This window comes from Lepidochelys olivacea (assembly GCF_965140295.1).
Source record: "Lepidochelys olivacea isolate rLepOli2 genome assembly, chromosome: 11".
NCBI lineage: Eukaryota > Metazoa > Chordata > Testudines > Cheloniidae > Lepidochelys > Lepidochelys olivacea.
Genome location: NC_140421.1, coordinates 28,166,550 through 28,186,527, shown reverse-complemented (window position 1 = coordinate 28,186,527; position 19,978 = coordinate 28,166,550). Strand labels below are relative to the sequence as shown.

Genomic DNA, 19,978 nt, shown 5'->3' with positions numbered 1-19,978 from the left:
TGGGAAGAGAGAAATTAACCTCATTAATTTAAGGTCATTTAAAAATAATTATGCCAGATTTTTTTACATTATATTTTTGCTTGTTATATTGTAATTTACCAAGGAAAACCCCATCCAAACAAGAGATGAAATAAAATAATGGTCTATGTAATATTACAGATACGGAGGGTTTTCGACATAATTTTGTAGTGGGGAAATCCAAACCATATATTTTAGCAAATAACCACATCTCTTATTTGTTCTTCAATACGTCAGCACTGGATTCCATATATTTGACCTGAATTGTAACGATTAGCATGTTGCTTAATCCAGGAACACTGCAGTCTGAAATAAGGTGAAATTAAGTTAGATCATGATAGCTTTAATTTTTGTGAGTCACATGCTAAAGGTCTGCTCCTGACTTGCCAGTAAAATAATGTATTGGTATTAGCAATTGCTACACCATGACACACCCACATAATGGACTTGACTAATAGAGTTTCATAATATTTGAATACTTCAGGCTAATATTATATTTTCATCTGTTATATGACCAGTGCATAGGTGATAGATAGAGGAATACTCTGTGAAAATGGCAGACGACGAGGAGTATGAGGAGGTAGTAGAGGTAAGAGGAAAATCTTCTAACAATGGAGTTACTTGTTTGTGAAATTGTAACAAATTAATGATTTTGAAGCTGCATAGCTTGTGTCCAGCTCTATACATAAGCAAACTACTCCCCAGGTTTGGGTATGTGCAGGACCCGTATTTGGTACATTAGGGGGAACAGTGCCATCAATACAGGATTGTGACCTTTCCCACCCATTGTAAGGAAGAAATATGAAAGTTCCATAGTGGGGGGCCTTTTGTGAGCCCTATGTGGTCAATACAGATGGATACTCAGTGTAGATATGAGGCCAAATTAAATCCTGGTGTAAGAGCACCAAAATCTACGGAGCTACAGCAGGGTTGAATTTGAGCTCATTTAAGTTCATTGCTTTGTACCTCATTGTAGTGCCATGATTTGAGGAGTCCCCAGTAACTAGGGACACCACAACCTACTATCATGGGTGAATGTAAGTGAAAAAATGACTTTGCTATAAGAAGGTTACACTATATTAATAAACCTGCCCTTAGTTATTAAATGATGTTTATTCCATTAAAATACATAAGGGCAATTAGAATGGCTTGCATATTGTCCTCTGAGGGGGGGAAAAACGATAGTGTTTATTTTAGTGACCAATTTTACAACTCTTATCCACACAAGAAATCCTATGGATTTCTCATCTGAGCCAGGATGCCAGGGTTGAGCCTTTAGTGTTGAACACTGTATGTTTCTGATAGTCAGAAGCAGATGTGCTAATTCAATTAGTTACATCTCTACATTATATGTCTGAGGAAATAAATGTCACTGTTAGTAGAGCCCCTATAGATGTATTTTGGAATCTAGCTATAAAAGGAAATAGTTCTCCAAATTGTTATGATTTTCTATATTATTTGCGATTCACCTTGTACGTACTGAATAATATCATCAGTGGTAATTGTACCACTAGTTGTATTGTATTCGTTCTCACTTCCATAATGATCTCCTTTTCTAGGCTGATCGTTATTTATTTTATTTTTGATAAGGTGTCAATTTCCTGTTGTTTTGAATTGTGTGATGTGTCTATGTTTGCCCAGACAGCTCCATTTCCTCCTTTGTTTTTTTAAAAATGTATGCCTATCTCTAACTACATCTCTAGGATAGCCTCAGATGGTTCCACTTTATTAGCTCCCTCCTGAGATAGTCACAGGGGAGAAGTTATAAATAAAACAGCAACAAATGGCATCTGGTATCATTTTGAAGCAGCTCAGCCCTTTCCAAAATCATTAAATCTATAACCCTAGTTTTGTATAAATCACATGATCTAAATCTGTGTAATCAGCTTGTGCCAGATACTTGTGTTCAAAGACAGCTGAAAATTATTGCTGGAATAAGTGAATATTCTTTTACTCACACAGAGGGCTCAGAGTATACTGGGTATTTCATTTAAGGGATATTTCTCCTACCTCTGGACGTAATCTGTAGAACTGTACTAGTCTACATTCGATATTGTAGCCATTAGTGATTTGCAAAGAATGCAGTTGATCACAGAACCAGATAATAGTTCACTGATTAGTATCTTGAGACTTTGGGAAAAGTGATCAGATGCACTACGTTGGCACTGAACACGAACTACTCAAAAACATAACTAGATATTAGGCCGCATGAGAGGTAGTGAGCAAAGGACTGAGGCCCTAGAAAGCCTGAGTTTTAATCACAGTTCTTTTAGGGCCTGATCCAAAAGGCCTTTAGATCAGGTGCATACTGATGTGCTGCTGTGTGACCTTGGGAAAAATCACTGTGCATGAGATTTTCAGAGGCACAAATGGCAGGTGGACCCTTAACTAATACTGGAAGTCAATAAGCGTTAGGAGTTGTTTTTGAAAATTTCCATCTTCATCCTTTCTTCTCCATTGACTTCAATGCATTGTTACAGGGTCAGAGCAGCTGAGGCTCTGGCCCAGTCCGTCTCATCATTATACAGTCCCATCTGTATAAATGGGTACAGTAAAATGGAGAGGGCTGTTGTGACGTTTGATTATAGTGACCATCATCCAGGGTTTTGGAAAATCCTGGTTTCTTTGATATTGACTCTCTCTATTGCTTTGTGCAAGTCATTTAATCTCACTGACTCTGTAAAATGGACATAATAATTAACAATCTTTATCACCTACCTGACAAGAATTTTAATTAGTTAATGTTTGCAAACTGCTAATAATAATTATTATTAAAAATGAGCTGATCCTCAGAGCTCTGCCAGGGATCGAAAAGAGGCTCCTGCATGTCTGAACCACAACTACATCCCCCCAAAATTGAGTTTGAAAGCAGTGTTCGTTATTGCTTCAAAGAGATAACGGAGGCATTTTGCTGTGCTGCATGATCTTGAGAAATGATGAGGTTTGTCCTCTGTTTATAGTATTACATCGAAGAGACTGTCATTGAGGAGGGTGAACCAATGGAGGTAAAGAATTGTATGAGATTGCATGTGGAGCAAATGTACATGTTGTTAATGCAAAGCACCAAATGCACCAAAGCACCAAACCATTCTGTGTTTTGAGGGTTATTTCACCATTCTGACTGCATAAATATCAGCTGAAATAGGTGAAGATTACTTCCCAAATCAGGCCCTTGTAAATTAAACAGAAGTCCCTTGAGGATAGGATAAGCACCTTCAGTTCACTAAGGGCACTCAGTATCTCTCAAAGTTGGGCCATGGATTACATAAACAGGAAACATGGGCTAGTGTATACTCTAATATATCCTATGTACTTCAGCCTATTCTGAAGACAAGTACAGAAGGATTCCTCCTGAAATCTATTATGTTTACACGTCAGTTCTATTCTCTTTCATTTTGTATGACCTCCGTCACAAGAAAAGTGATTGTTTCCATGTTTTTCATGTTTCAGTTATTGAGATGTAGTGCCCCCAGGAAGTTATAACAGTAATTTGAAATTGCAATTAGGCCATTCATATGGATATTCCAACTCAGAGCTTTTTCCAGGTGAAATACTCCTCATAGTTTGCGGCTATCGAGATGCACAGCCTTATAGTTTTATTCTGTGGGTAAAGTGTTTCCTTCTGAACAAAGAGTCCTGTCATAAAATCTTCCTTGAATCCTTGTGCCAGTAAAATGCCCATTGACGAAATAGGATTTTTACTAAGTAATTCAGGACTACCCCTGCAAAAAAAGGCCATGTCATGCCATTTGTTTTTTAAGATGAACTACCCAGTGAAATCAATGGCCAGAAATTATTCAAAATAAGCAATGGTGCAACAGCTAGTTCTATATCTCACTTACCGGATTTGCATTACATTAAATAAAAAACTACCATCATTAAATAGAAAATTACTCATTGTAGGCACTATAGCCTTTCTAATTAATGTGATTAGATTTTGTTCTGTCATCTGTATGCATATTCTGTGGTGTATTAATGCCCTGTAACCCCATGGGTTATAATATGAAAGAGGAAAACTCACTGTACTTTCAGAATCAAGCATTTTTTCTGCTCATTTTCTTTGAAGAGGCTGTGATTTAGGCACTTGTTAAGACTATTCACTGGCGCATGTAACTTTTTTCTAGTGTGAAGGTTTTACTGCCTAAGGGCCAAACTTTATAAGCTCTTCAGGGCAAGTGCCATATCTTATAGCTGTCTGCAAAGTGCTATGTACATTTATGGCATAACCCCCCACACCCCCAAAAATAGAAGTTAATAGGAGTCAACTTCAGTTGAACTGTTATTTGGCCCTAATGTAATAGGTAACAAGAAACAGCATGTACTTTTTTTCATGGTATTATCACCACATGCATGCATTTAGGGTTCTCCAGTGCCATTTAATCACAGAAAAGGTGCCATTACTTTCCTCAGTGATTAGAAATGAATGGATATGGACTAACCTGTTGCAACACTCAAGCGAATAACAATGTATTGGAACATTATTAGTGAAACACAACTAGTGCCCACAGAATAAATAAATGTAAGCATTGCCAACGTTTTCTTCTTTAGCTAATGCTCAATATATTTGCTATTCTATGTCATATTAATGCAAATAGCTGTCAAGAAATCTGAGCTGCATTCATTCCCTTTCGAAAGCTTTCCTTTTTTTAGCAAATCTATTATGAACCAAGACTTGATGCTTCCTTATCCATGCAGTTTTGAAACCATTTTATTTTTGTAAGTTATAATAACCATTTCTTTTAGTGTTTTTAATTAAAATCTTACTTGTATTAAAACCATTGCCTACAGCATGAACAAATATATAGATTGTTAAAAGGAAATTGAGTCTCTTTCCAACTGAGCTTTTGCCACTGCTTATATATATATAGTCTCTTCTGTGATTATGATCTGACTATCCACATCAGGACATGCAGGTTAGTAGAAAAACTGGATTCTGAACATACATTCAGTCATCTAGTGAATCTTATAGTTATTGCGAAGATCTGAAGGGTTTAGTCATGTTTATCTTGCTATCTCAATTTCTTTCCTCTTTTTGGGGAAGGATATTCCTTTTGAAGTCTGATATATCCCTTTGATCTACATTCAGATCTCCCAGTGACATCAACAGGAGCGGTGAATGTGTGGATATGTGTCCCCTCCAATACTCCCAATATAGCCCTCAGAGCATTTCTACACTTTGGGCCTATCTGTCATCGATCTACCCTCAAGGTTCCCTCTGACGTCAATGGGAGGATACGCATGTGGAATGATGGCAGCAGAATGCCCTCCAGACTCCAGACCTGCTGCATAAAAACTAGAGAAGCTTGATTTAGAAATTGGCTAATCTGAAGAGTCTTCACACTGCCTGCTTGGATGATACATAATAGGCACACTGGGCAATCCCAGTAGGAAAAGTGGCCCACATTGTAGCTCAGTTCCCACTGTGGGGGGTTCCTGAGTAGGAATTAAATGCCATTTTAACAGATAGGAGAGTGAAAAAGTCCTTGCAGCAAAATTATAGCTTATAATTAAAAATCCAATAAATACATATTGTCCACATTTCCAGGTGATCACGGAAACCACCACCACCACCACCACCAGAGGAACTACTGGCCCCAGAGGCACCTCAGGAACCATTGAGCAAGCTGCACCTCCAGTCAGAAAGAGGGTGAAAAAGATAAAAGTGGATTCATCTAAGTTTATGACCCCTTATCTGCAACACAGTCATAAAATGCAGGATCTGTTCAGTGAGGTAAACTCTTACACGCGTGTCTTCCTGTTTTTCTTTAAGAGCCCCACAATTAAATATAGACATCATAGCAAACCCTAATATCACTGTAATATCCTCTTCTGTATTTCCTTTCTCATCCTTGTTGATTACTGATATTTACAGTGAAAGAGGAGTTTACTTCATTGCCTGAGTCACTCACTCTTATGGTAGTGAATCATAATGTCACAAAAAGTGGCTTGAGGTCTAGTGGTTATAACAGATATCTGAGAGCCAGGATTCCTGATGTCCATTCCTAGCTCTCTCACTGACTCTTTGTGTTCTGCTGGGAAATTTATTTAACCTTTCTCTGCCTCAGTTTACACACCTCAGTTGGAATAATAATTAAAGATAGGTCTGAGTTGTGAACTTACCCAAAGCTCAAGCATGATTGGTTTGTTTGTTCTTCATTTTTGGCCAACTGTAGGCAGAGGGCCAAGCTGCAAAGTCCAGATCTGGATCCAAACTTTCCCAAAAGCTTGAATAAAGTGGTTCCAATCTGGGGTGCCACTTCATGCCCAGCTCTAAGAACACAAGTGTTGTGAGGCACAATTAATGCCTATGAAGTGTTTTTACATTCTAAGATGGGAAAGGAAGTGTAGAAAAAATGAATGGTAATGTGATGGAAGTGATAACCTATTCAGCAACTTGACTATCGCAAACAGTTTAAGTGGGGACTACCAAAGGGCCTGAGAGACTGCCCAACTCAAAGTGAAAATTAGTGGGAGTTGGGTGCCACAGGCCTCTTTGTAAAGCCCAGCTTTAATTTATTAAATTCCATATGCCTGATCCTGATTTCATTGAAGTCATTGGGAGCTTTGCCATTGAAACCAATGGGAACAGGATCAGGTCACATAGATTTTCAGCATATCTAAGCAGGTACATTCGTTATACTATTTTAAAAATATTTGTGTCATATTAATATTGTAAAGCCATAGAAAACCTGGTACAAATTCTGTTCTTCTTTCCACCTGTGCAGCCCCGTTGACTTCAATGGGATTGCACAGGTATAAATAAAAGCACAGCTTAAGCCATTGTGTTTTCAGGTATCTGAACACAATTTTGTTAGCTAAGTGATTTTTTATAGAATAATTGTTATGATAGCAAAACCAAACTCCCTAATGGGCCTGACGTGTCATATCTCGGTGATCTGAAGGGAGCTCAAGAGGAGAAACGGACTATAATATTTGTTACAGTGTACCAGATCCCCAGATGGTATAAATCAGCACACCTCCTTCGACTCCAATGGGACCCAGTTGACTTCAATGAAGCTATGCTGATTTACACTATTTGATGATCTGGCCCAGTGTTGCTAACCCAGTGAAGATAAACATTGATTACTGCTCTATCTAAAGCTTCTCTAGAACTTTGGGAGTTTGTCTGAGTAAAGTTCAGTCTTGTTTTCTTTCAGAACAAATACAAACAGCAGTTTGAAAAAGAAAAAGGAAAGCCATATGCTAGCACAGCTGATACCCCAGAACTTCGGAGAATTAAAAAAGCGCAAGATCAGCTCAGTGAGGTATGTGCTAGGCCTGATAAATCAAATAAGATATAAATTGGTAAGGGGCTGCATCTCCTGGGTTACATGGTTTAACTATTGCCAGAGATGCAGTAACCATATAAATAATGTTATGCAAGCCCGTCTGGAAGCTTAGCAGAAACATTGCCACGGTTTCTGGTGCAGGAAATCCAGACTCAATGACAAGCTTAGAAGTCTAGAATTCAGTTTGGGATTTAGGCCTTTCAGCAAGGAAGGAGAGATAATGGTCCTTGATCAGCTGGATGATAATTCCAGGTGGCTGTGGCCAGAAGGGGTTAGAAAAACTTTTATCTGAAGTTAAAAATAGGATTCTGGGAAAATGCTGATAAAGTATAAAGCACTGAATTAAATACCACTGCTGACAACATCCTGTCATTGTTCTGCATGTGGAATTCCTGTTGAAGTCAATGGAAATATTACCTGAATCCTGCAAAATTGGACCTTTCAAAATATGCTTAAACACTTCTTTTCATATAACCACATAAACAGCTGCCCTTAATAGACCTTGCTAATGTGCTCTAAAAGGTACTTATTTGCATTGTTGTAGTCCCATTTCAAGTAGATCTACGTTAACACAAACTAGGTACCTTTTAGGGAATGTCTACACTGCAATTAAAAACCCATGGCTGGCCTGTGTCAGCTGACTCGGGCTTGCAGGGCTCATGTTAAGGGGCTGTTTAATTGCAATATAGATGTTTGGGCTTGGGACCCTGCAAGGAGGGAGGGTCCTAGAGCTCAGATGTTTTCTTGATAAATACTTCTCCCAATTAATTGTTTGGCATGTCTTGATCTAGGTTAAATATCGTATGGCTGGTGATGTTGCAAAGACTGTTTGTCACGTTGATGAAAAAGCAAAGGATATAGAACATGCAAAGAAGGTGTCGCAGCAAGTGAGCAAGGTAAGAGTGTGAGTGACTCTGTGAGATGGTTGTGGACATCAGTGGCAGCAAGCTGTGAGTAAAGTGTGTAGGCCAGAGCCCTAAGAATGATTGTATCAAAATTTCAAAGTAACATAGGAAGATAATTAGCAGAGAAACAACTGAGCAAGAGAGAAAAGTGTTATAATCAGAAATGCTCCTCACTGAGGTAGTCAATGGGTTTTCTTCGTTAGAGACTTTTTCTTCCTTAATATTTTGAAAAAGCTGGCTATGTATGAACATATTTTAGTGCTTTCTGACGAGCACAGTTAACCAACATGCTGGTCTTTCTGTCCAGGTTTTATACAAACAGAACTGGGAGGAGAATAAGGATAAGTACCTTCTTCCCCCCGATGCTCCAGAGCTTGTGCAGGCAATAAAAAATACGGCAATGTTCAGTAAGGTAAGAGCAGCTTCTGCTCTGGGGCAGTGTAGTGCATGTATCATTCCAAGTAATTACTTCCTGACACTTTTTTCTCTCTTTAAGAAACTGTACACAGAAGATTGGGAGCAAGACAAAACATTATTCTACCCATACAATGACAGTCCAGAGTTGAGGAGAGTAGCCCAGGCCCAAAAGGCTCTTAGTGATGTAAGTAGCAACGCCTAATTGCCCATTTCAATAGCGTGCTGTCACACTGATTTACCTCTATAGACTTCTCAGTAGAGTAGCATTGGCATAAAACCACTATAAGGGAGTAGAGAATCAGTCCCAAGCTGCAGTGTGGATATTTATGAAAATGGTAGTGATATGTCTGTTGAAAAGCACTGAGTGCGCTGAATGTTTATAAAGTCTGAAGAGACTAGAGATTCTGAGTTGCGTTCAGAAGAATTAATGTAATCAAACCGTTATTGGCCCAATCTTCTAGGATGCTGTTTTCAATGAGACATGAGAGTGTTTAACATCTCTCAGGAGACAATGAGAACTTTTCAGGATTGGACCTATACACCCAATTCTCCCATGTGTAAAACAGGGATAACAATACTTCCCTACTTCACAGGAATGGTTTAATTCATTAATGTTTATAGACGCACTTGGAGAACTGAGTACCTCCTTGGTTAAGGAGCTATATAAGAGATGTCGGTGGATGTTGAGGGCATTCAGCACCTCACTGGATCAGGTCTCTGAAATCCAAACTATTAATGTATTTCAAAAGTCCGCTAGCAGGTTAGTAATTTCTCTCTTTCTTTAAGAACGCTGTAGTAGTTACACTGATTGAGAGAGTTTATTTTGCAGCAGTGGAAATGACTGCTTCTGTTAATGGAAGCGTTAGAGAGGTCAGGAGTAAATGTTCGGTTGTTTATTTAAACAGGCAGTTCCTGTAAAAGTTTACCCCTTGCGTTATTTCAGATTGTTTACAAAAAGGGGCATGATGAACGAAAATCTAAATACACTTCTCTGCCTGATCCACCTGATGTGGAGCTTGCCAAGAAAGTGACTAAACAGCGCAGTGATGTGAGTATACTAGTATACTGCACAGCTTTCTCCCAACTAGACAGCTTGCTTAAGGATTTGGAAAGGCAGAATCATTTAAGTGCATATACATTACATACAGGCTGGGTTCAAGAAAGGAATGAATGAATGAATAAATAAATTAATAAATAAGCAAAAAGATCAGTCCTCACAAGGGGATCTATGTTTGCCACCTAGTCTTCCATGATGATTGTCAGGTTTTTTTTCCCTCCTCATCTTTTTCAGTTCCCATATTCACCCCCCTTCTTCTTTCCTCTCTCTCTCTCTCTCTCTCTCTCTCTCTCACACACACACACACACACACACACACACACACACACACACCCACCCTCTCTCTACCTCTCTCTCTCCCCCTTCCTCAATCCCCTCATTCACACACGCACCCCCCCAATCCCCTCATTCTCCTTCTTTTTCTGTTCTCTCCACCCTCTTTGTACTAGGGGGTACACTACAGAAGGTCATAATGATCAATATGACCACTATGTTGCTTGTTTAAATTCAAATAGCAAAGTGTTTGGGTGTATGGGTACATTTTTGATTATATAATATTTTCTAAGGAGTCCATAATTTGCTCTCAAGGAACACATTTATTTTTCTAGTAGGACTGGATAATTGATCTTTGATTATGAAATGCACCTGTGGGATCGTAAAAGTGAACAAGCTGTACTCATGTTGTAGAATATATTTAAATATGAATTTCAATGCCAAATTATTATACACATTATAAAGGGTCCTTCATTCCAAACATTCTCAGGTTCACAGATCTCAGTTAGAGGAAAAGTTTGGCAAACAAGATGTCTTCAGTGTGATTTTGTACACTGAATTAGCTAATGGCAACAAGCAGTGAATCCTTAGGGCGCGATTAACAAAGGCCCTGGCACCAGTCATCTCCAGTCTATGTTTTGGTATAGTTAGAGTAAATCAGTACCAAAGAATGCAGGAGATGGGATGGAATATAGAGAGATAAAAGTTCAGCTAAATAAATGGAACTAAGTCATGTAGACTGCTAAGTTAGAAGTAGGTTTTAACTCAGTTCAGAATGTGACTGTGGCTAAAGAGTAGGTGATATGTGATCATATTGCTTTGTACTAGTAATTCACTATAGCACAGGGTTAAGGAATCACAATTATTGACCCTTGAGGTTGAAAAACCATTGATGAACATAGTGATGAGCTTAGCTATGAGCAGAGAGAAAATATTTTATTTGGAGAAAATTTCTCAGATAGCTGAAGGACCTTACTTCTCAACCTTATTCGTATGTAGCTCAAAAGATAAATGCGTGGCAAAAAGACCTTATCATGGAACCAGCAGGAACTAACTGATCACTATATAAAGCTAATGAAATATGAGTAGCAGTCAGCAGGCTATATGTAGTTCATGGCAGTGAAAACAAGAGCATTTTGTTAGAATTGTTTTACATAGCCAGTCTCTATGAGTGGCATAAGAACAGAAGCAGCATGGAAGTGCTCAGATTTTCTGGAGCATGCAAATAAACTGGAATATCAAAATGCAGCCTGATGGCACCAAGTCAAAACCTTTGCACTGCATCCTTTAGGAAACATAGGAACTAGACTGGAGCAGACAATAGTTTATTTCTGATGAGCGTAAGTACAAGCTGATAGTAATCATATGTACCATGTAAAGGGAGTGCAAACCCTGCATAAATCTGCATGGTCCACTTTGGTTCTGTGACATGTTATGTCTGCAGTAGCAGGAAATTCTAGTTGAGTCAGTAGGGGAAAATGCGTGTGTTAGTGAGAAGTCATGGATAGTAGTTCACAACTGAAGCTGCCTCAGTGAAGAGCATATACAAGCTGCAGAAAATGAGAGAGCTTGTTATTAAAAGAGATAATTTGATTCACTGAGTAAGCTTTGAAACAAGCGGAGGTGGAATTTTGGCTTGTGAAATTAGCTTCCTTAATAGAATAACACATTGTTATAGAAATAGGTAAATCAGACTATTAAATCTAATGTAGATGAAAGGTATCCTAAAACACTGTTCAAGAGGGAGGGGAGCAGGATTTGGCAATGATTGAACAATTTAATTCATATTGCCAATGATTCTTGTCTAAATTATAAACAGCTACACATTTTCCAAGCATGGTGCTCGTTGTCCAGTGAACTGTGATGATGATTTTGGGTGAGAGAGGGAGAGATCCATATATTCTATGTCTAGGATTTTCAAAGTAGCCTGAGGTAGATTTCCTTGGGCACTTTGGAAAATTTCAGCTTGTGTATCCTAGAATCTAAATCAGATTAAACCAAAGGCATCTGTGTCAGTATTCTCCCATGGAGGAGAAAACCAACAGCAAGCGACCTCCATATTGGTGAGAATATTGTTGAATCTAAGATTTATTTCAGCTAATCAGCTGAAAAGGAGTTATCAAGAAGGAATTAGGCATTAACCAAGCAATGGAATAATTAAGCCAAAACATCCATGACAATAGCAGGTAAAATGGATTTGTGGCTCTTGAAAAACTTGAAGAAATTTTTAAAAATAGCTCAACAGTTTGGAAAACAAACATGTAAGGCAAAAATAAAGGGCTGTTCCAGAGAGATTACTATATTTTATTTTATTTCAGTTCATTATAGCAGGATTATAGCCAAACCTGAGCCATTCTTCCCAAACCTGAGCCATTCTTTTTAGGTGACAAATCTGAGGAACTGTCCCAGATTGAGGTGTCATTAGAGGAGGTTTGGGAACAAACTGATAAATTAAACAGTAATAAGTCACCAGGACCAGATGGTATTCACCCAAGAGTTCTGAAGGAACTCAAATGTGAAATTGCGGAACTACTAACTGTAGTCTGTAACCTATCATTTAAATCAGCTTCTGTACCACATGATTGGAGGATAGCTAATGTGATGCCAATTTTTAAAAAGGGCTCCAGAGGTGGTCCAGGCAATTACAGGCCAGTAAGCCTGACTTCAGTACCGTACAAACTGGTTGAAACTATAGTAAAGAACAGAATTGTCAGACACATAGATGAACATAATTTGTTGGGGAAGAATCAACATGGTTTTTGTAGAAGGAAATCATGCCTCACCAATCTACTAGAATTTTTTGAAGGGGTCAACAATCATGTGGACGAGGGGGACCCAGGTGATATAGTGTACTTAGATTTTCGAAAAGCCTTTGACAAGGTCCCTCACCAAAGGCTCTTAAGCAAAGTAAGCTGTCATGGAATAAGAGGGATGGTCCTCTCATGGATTGGTAACTGGTTAAAAGATAGGAAACAAAGGGTAGGAATTAATGGTCAGTTTTCAGAATGGAGAGAGGTAAATAGTGATGTCCTCCAGGGGTCTGTACTGGGACCAGTACTATTCAACATATTCATAAATGATCTTGAAAAAGGGGTAAACAGTGAGGTGGCAAAATTTGCAGACAATACAAAACTACTCAAGATAGTTAAGTCCAAAGCAGACTGCAAAGAGATCTTGCAAAACTGGGTGACTGGGCAATGAAATGGCAGATGAAATTCAATGTGGATAAATGCGAAGTATGCACATTGGAAAACATAATCCCAACTGTACATATAAAATGATGGGGTCTACATTAGCTGTTACCACTCAAGAAAGAGATCTTGGAGTCATTGTGGATAGTTCTCTGAAAACATCACTCAATGTGCAGCAGCAGTCCAAAAAGCTAACAGAATGTTGGGAATCATTAAGAAAGGATAGAAAATAAGACTGAAAATATCATATTGTCTCTATATAAATCTATGGTATACCCACATCTTGAATACTGCATGCAGATGTGGTCACCCCATCTCAAAGAAAATATATTGGAATTGGAAAAGGTTCAGAAAAGGGCAACAAAAATCATTAGGGGTAGGAACAGCTTCCCTATGAGGAGAGGTTAATAAGACTGGGACTTTTCAGCTAGGAAAAGAGATGACTGGGCAGGTGGGTCGGGGAGAAATATGATCGAGGTCTATAAAATCATGACTGGTGTGGAGAAAGTAAATAAGGAAGTGTTATTTACTCCTTCTCCATAACACAAGAACTAGGGTCACCAAACGAAATTAATAGGCAGCAGATTTAAAACAAACAAAAGGAAGTATTTCTTTACACAATGCATAGTCAACCTGTGGAACTCTTTGCCAGAGGATGTTGTGAAGGCCAAGACTATAACAGGGTTCAAAAAAGAACTAGATAAATTCATGGAGGATAGGTCCATAAATGGCTATTAGCTAGGATGGGCAGAGATAGTGGCACTAGCCTCCATTTGCCAGAAACTGGGAATGGGTGACACGGGATGGATCACTTGATTACCTGTTCTGTTCATTCCCTCTGGGGCATCTGGTATTGGCCACTATTGGAAGACAGGATACTGGGCTAGATGGACCTTTGGTCTGACTCAGTATGGCCGTTCTTATGTTCTTATGATTAACATACATTATTTCATTTTATTATAGTTTAAGTACCATGAAGATTATGAAAACAAGATCAAAGGCAAGTGGAGTCAAACTCCTTGCTATGAAGTTGCAGTTGCAAGGATGAATGCTGATAATTTCAGTACGGTAAGAGAGTTATTTAGACACTGGGCCAAATGTATGTTTTTATCCTGTGTTTTTATCAACCTTGTAGTGCCTGATATATTTTTTCTGCTTTGTTTATAGTACTTCTCTTTTTCTATTTAAGCTATATTATGGATGACTATTTTGCAATGGTAGTGTATTTGATACATTTTGTTCTCTTTTTCCGTTGCTTACAGAGAAAATACCAGGAAGACTATGAGCTCATGAAAGACCAGATCTACTTTATGCAAACTGAAACTCCAGAGTACCAGGCTAATAAGCGAGTTGGAATTGCTGCCAGTAAAGTAAGTTAAGAATTCCCCCATTTACTTAGTTTGGTTCCACTTCTGCCAAACTTCAGATGACTCCAAATTATATTCAAGAACTTCAGCTGTAAAGTCCCTTTGATACAGAACTTTCTTCCTTGTTCTGTCTGAGACTTCTATTATGGGCCAGATCCTCAGCTGATGTAAATCAGTATAGTTCCATTGACTTCAACGGAGCTATGCAACTCACACCAGCTGAGGATCTGGCCCAATATTTCCCTTTTCAAGGCACTTCCTAGATCAGTGATTCTCAACCTTTTCTGGTTGACAATCCCTATTCAATGTCCAAACTTTTGTGATCCCCTTACAGTTATTATAAAAATAAGACTAAAAGTGTATCAATGATAACAATGATACATCTATATAATTTATTTGTGCTTGTATTTCAAGAGGTTGCTGGAGAATACTTGACTTTGAAAGGTAAAGGTGGGGGAATGAGAGGAGGGAATGAGATTTTCTTTGCTTTAGATTGTAATACATTTTACAATGCCTGACAATCTCCCCTGATTGTATTTTGTGGCGCTGCTGGAAGTATGACCCACTGGTTTAGAAATATGGCCTTGGATATGTATATATATGTTTATGGATTATCCAGGGCAATAAGGATTTGACTTTGGAGATTGTCTATTAGATGGTGCAAAGCTTCTTGGGATGCACTGAATGAGACCTACTACATAAGAACAGTTGGCATTCTGTGAAATGCTATATTCATTATAAAGCAACAGCTTAGTTGCTTAGAAATTATGCCCTTTCTCTGATATTCACTTGGTTTCCCAGAGCAGACCTTCTAAAAAAGAGGACTTTAACCAAGAAGACAGTCCAAATATACATTTATTTAATTTCTATAGGTGAAATATAAAGAAGACTATGAAAAGAGCAAAGCTATTGCAGATTATAATGTACTTCCTGCTACAGAGAATCCATTGCTGAAACAGCTAAAAGTTTCAGGAAAGCAGCTGAGTGATGTAAGTACCATAAAAGTTTAGTTTGAATATTTCAGCTATATGATATAAACCAAGCCCATCAGTTCTTAACAGTATGGGTTCTTGGGGACAGGGAATGTCTTTTTGTTCTGTGTTAGCACAGCGGGGTCCTGGTCCATGACTAGGTCTCCTAGGACATGCGGTAATACAAATAAATAATAATAATTAATAATCTTCACTGAAGCCTCTTAGTATTTGCAGTTTGCCACATGAACCTTTGTTTACTGTGAGATACACCCACCCAGTCTAACAATACTAACCCTTTAAGAGATAAAGATGGAGGTTTTGTCTAGTTGACTGTTCTCTAATGTCTCTGTGTCATTGTCAGCTGTTACAACAGTTTTCAGAGTAGCAGCCGTGTTAGTCTGTATCCGCAAAAAGAACAGGAGTAGTTGTGGCACCTTAGAGACTAACAAATTTATTAGAGCATAAGTTTTCGTGGGCTAGAGCCCACTTCCTCAGATGCGTAGAATGGAACATATAGTAAGATATATAAAGTTGGAAAGTTACCACACAAACTGTGAGAGGCTAAGTAGTTAAAATGAGCTATTATCAGCAGGAGAAAAAAACTTTTGTAGTGATAATCAAGATGGCCCATTTAGACAGTTGACAAGAAGGTGTGAGGATACTTAACTTAAGGAAATAGATTTAATACGTGTAATGACCCAGTCACTCCCAGTCTCTATTCAAACCCAAGTTAACGGTATCTAGTTTGCATATTAATTCAAGCTCAGCAGTTTCTTGTTGGAGTCTGTTTTTGAAGGTTTCTGTTGCAAAATTGCCACCCTTAAATCTTTTACTGAGTGGCCAGAGAGGTTGAAGTGTTCTCCTACCGGTTTTTGAATGTTATGATTTCTGATGTCAGATTTGTGTCCATTTATTCTCACACCTTCTTGTCAACTGTCTAAATGGACCATCTTGATTATCACTACAAATTTTTTTTTCTCCTGCTGATAATAGCTCATCTTAACTAAGCCTCTCACGGTTTGTATGGTAACTTCCAACTTATCTGTATGTATATAATATCTTAATATATGTTCCATTCTATGCATCCTATGAAGTGGGCTGTAGCCCATGAAAGCTTATGCTCTAATAAATTTGTTAGTCTCTAAGGTGCCATAAATACTCCTGTTCTTGTTACAACAGTATTTGTGATGGTGTTACAGATCAGAAAGTCATATCCATTCCCCAACAGTGGGACAGAACTTTCATTTGGTGTCTGATGAAGTTAAAAGAAGTAGAATTCTCACATGCTCACATGCATAGTTCCCTTCAGTGATGTAATGATTCTTCAGTTTTACGGGGTGGGGGAAAATGTGCGTCTCCTTTCTTTCTCTAACCCCGTTCCTCTCACCTCTGTGTCTGTCTTGCCAAGTCCAAGAGTAGGTAAGCATTTTAGCGCTCGGGGTGAACAATCATATCTGCACCTCTTAGATGCGGGGGGGGGGGGGTGAGCACGCAGGGTCATGTGCCCCCCGTTTCTGCCTCTCATTTAGCAAAAAAGTTTTCAAATTGTGGGGCATGCCTCCCTAGGGGGATGTGCCCCACAATTTGAAAACTGTCACCTCCTGCCAGGACCTGGCAGATCAGAAGCGGGTGGGAGCCGCCTGGTCCATTCAGGCCCCTGGCTCTCTGTGCTCTGGGTGCTGGGGCCCTAGCTGGCTGCCTGGCAGCCCTCCCTGCCCTTCTCCCCAAGCCGTCTGCCTCTGCACAGCTGGGTGCTCCCCAGGCAAGCACAGCTCCGAGCAGTTCCCCTGACATGCTCTTGCCTCTGCTCTGAAGGAGCCTGGTGCTGGCCAGCAGCACCCTATAGAGTCAGCCCCTGCCCTTGGAGCCTGGCTGTCATGAGAGGCTCCCCGAGTTGCTCCCTGGAGTACTCATCCACCTTGGGCACCTGCCTCTCAGCAGCATGGTCACATCCCGCTTCGGACCTGCCATTGCAGCTGGGTCACTCTCCCCCCCACTCCCCGTGCACAGAGCAGAACCACCCTTTGCTCCCCTTGACTGCCCTACTCCAGTCCCATGGCTGCCAGGCTCATGGTTGCACAGCTCGAACTCTGAGTTTGGCCACGTGAGCCCAGTCCCCAGCCCAGGCATTGGGGGCAGGTGGTTGCTGGCAGGGTGGACTCACACCCGTCAACTCTGAAAACCAAGGCTATGAGAAATAGAGGACGCTGCTGGGGGGAGGGGGAGGAGGCACTGGAGGAGTTTTTTGGGGGGTGTTGTATGGGTGTCTGTGTACTGGGAGGGATACTTGCGGGGTGTTGAAGGTGGTATTTGGAGGGTAGTGGAGGGGGTTACCTGTGGCAGGGGTACCCACTGAAGGTGGGTTGCCAATGTTGGGGGGAATGGGCTGGCTTAATGGGGGAGACCCAGCTGCTGCTCCTGCTGAGGGGATGCTGCACGCGTGGTTCCTGCTCCCCCCCATTCCCCTTCTCTTCCCCATCTCATCTCTCTTCCCCACTGTCCCCTGACCCTATTCACCTCCCCCCACTCCCACACCCCCCTCCCCCAGCTCCATTCTCCTATCCTCTTCTCTTCCCCCTGCCCTATCCCACCCCCCTTCTTCCCCACTGCCTCTTCCTCCCCCACCTCATTCACCCTCCCCCATGTCTCCCACTCTCCCCACTTTTCTCTGCCCCCCCCCACGGGCACTCACCGTGGTACAGAAGACAGAATGGTGGCTGTATAGAGTGCCAGCACACATAGAAGGGGAAGCTGACCGGCACTAGGAGGTGGCGTCCAGCTGCAGAGGCACCGAGCACCTGGCAGGGGAAGCAGCTCCAGAAACCCACTCCGCTGCCAGCCTGGGCCTCTGTCTGGGAAGGGCAATGTCCCCCCCCACCCAACCCCCAAATTATGCCCATGGACTCCGACTGATGTTGCCAGGCCCAATCCTGCGGGGAGGGGGGCTGACACCATGGGGTCCAATCCTGGGCTGCCTCATTTTTGTGCCCCAACTAGCACGGCGCCCTGGGTGGCTGCCCCCTTGCCCTGCCCTAGTTATGACTCTGTCAAGAGTTGAAAAATTATGAGTCAGCCCCTCCCCCCCAAATCAAGAGACAGGCTTAAAAATCAAGAGATATGTTAAAAAATAAATATATTTTGGGTGCTTTTTATTTGCTTGCTGGTTTTTGAGCCTTTAGGGAACTCTTAAGTCATGTTTTCAAGCTTTTCTCTCCAATCATGAGGAGCTGAAGTTTATTTTTTTTTAAAAAAAAGCAGCAGCGATTCTCACCTAATCATGTGCTTGGGGCTTTATGAAAAGCACCAATTGCCATGGCACTTGTGATAAAATTGTGAGAGATTTGGTAATACTGTAGTCTGCCCCTGTCTCCTAATTGTTGAAAGGGATTCTAGGTAGATTCTATCTGTTCTAGTTTAACATGTTTAATAAAAATTATTCTTCAGAAGCAGAACTGCTGCATAAATTGACTTGTGCTTAATGACCTGCAAAGTAAATCTGAAAATAAAATAGCCTTAACGATAGGTTGTCTCCCTGCTCTTCCCCCTCTTGCTTTATATCCTCAGCATTTTCACCAGAGACAGGGATGTACCAAAACCCAGGATCTGAACACTATGACCTTTGGAAAAGTTTGGCTCTGGAATTAGATCTGAACTTTGCATCTGCCCCTTATATTTATAATGGACTGAAACCCTAGAGCCTATCATGTGGACATTTCAGCAAAACATAGATCCAGATCCAGACTTTGCAGCTCAATCCCATCTCTGCTTTTTACATTAGCAGATTATTGCCTTGTCAAGCTGATGGCTTGCTTTTATTTCTTAGTGTCATTTCAAAATGTTAGTTGGAGGCTTTAGTCAGAGTAAAAAGAAAAGGAGTACTTGTGGCACCTTAGAGACTAACAAATTTATTTGAGCATAAGCTTTTGTGAGCTACAGCTCACTTCATCGGATGCATTCAGTGGAAAATGCATCCGATGAAGTGAGCTGTAGCTCATGAAAGCTTATGCTCAAATAAATTGGTAAGTCTCAAAGGTGCCACAAGTACTCCTTTTCTTTTTGAGAATACAGACTAACACGGCTGCTACTCTGAAATTTAGTCAGAGTATCACTTATGCTGGTGGAAATTCAGCGAAATCTTCTGTATTACCTGACTTTATTTTCTTTTGCAGAAATTATACAAGGAAGCCTATGAGAAGTCAAAAGCAACAAGCATTAATTATTGTGACACTCCAAAGTTTCAAATGGATAATGTTCTGAAAAAATTCAGTGATGTAAGTACTGTTGTAATTGTTCCTGTATTTCAGACCTGACTTTCTCAGTTATATATATTTATAAATATGTGATTTTTCCACAGATTAAATATAAAGATGCATATCAAAAGAATATTTTGGGTCATTATGTAGGCAGCTATGAGAACCCATATTATACACACTACATGAATGTTGCAGCTATGAATAGTGATGTAAGTATGACAGTGTTTGTGTTGA

The 19,978-nt window shown here is 40.1% G+C and overlaps 1 protein-coding gene across 1 annotated transcript in view; it reads left to right on the top strand.

Moving 5' to 3' along the window:
* Positions 1 to 571: 571 nt before the first annotated feature.
* The window catches only part of NEB (nebulin), a gene marked incomplete at its 5' end in the record, with an annotated part of 194,582 nt that continues 175,175 nt past the window's right edge, over positions 572 to 19,978 (top strand). The window contains 13 exon segments of the mRNA XM_084642730.1: positions 572 to 607; positions 2,979 to 3,023; positions 5,564 to 5,749; positions 7,176 to 7,283; positions 8,099 to 8,203; positions 8,520 to 8,624; positions 8,709 to 8,813; positions 9,573 to 9,677; positions 14,114 to 14,218; positions 14,413 to 14,520; positions 15,390 to 15,506; positions 19,661 to 19,762; positions 19,846 to 19,953. Of these exon segments, the coding sequence (XP_084498856.1) occupies positions 572 to 607; positions 2,979 to 3,023; positions 5,564 to 5,749; positions 7,176 to 7,283; positions 8,099 to 8,203; positions 8,520 to 8,624; positions 8,709 to 8,813; positions 9,573 to 9,677; positions 14,114 to 14,218; positions 14,413 to 14,520; positions 15,390 to 15,506; positions 19,661 to 19,762; positions 19,846 to 19,953 (1,335 nt within the window).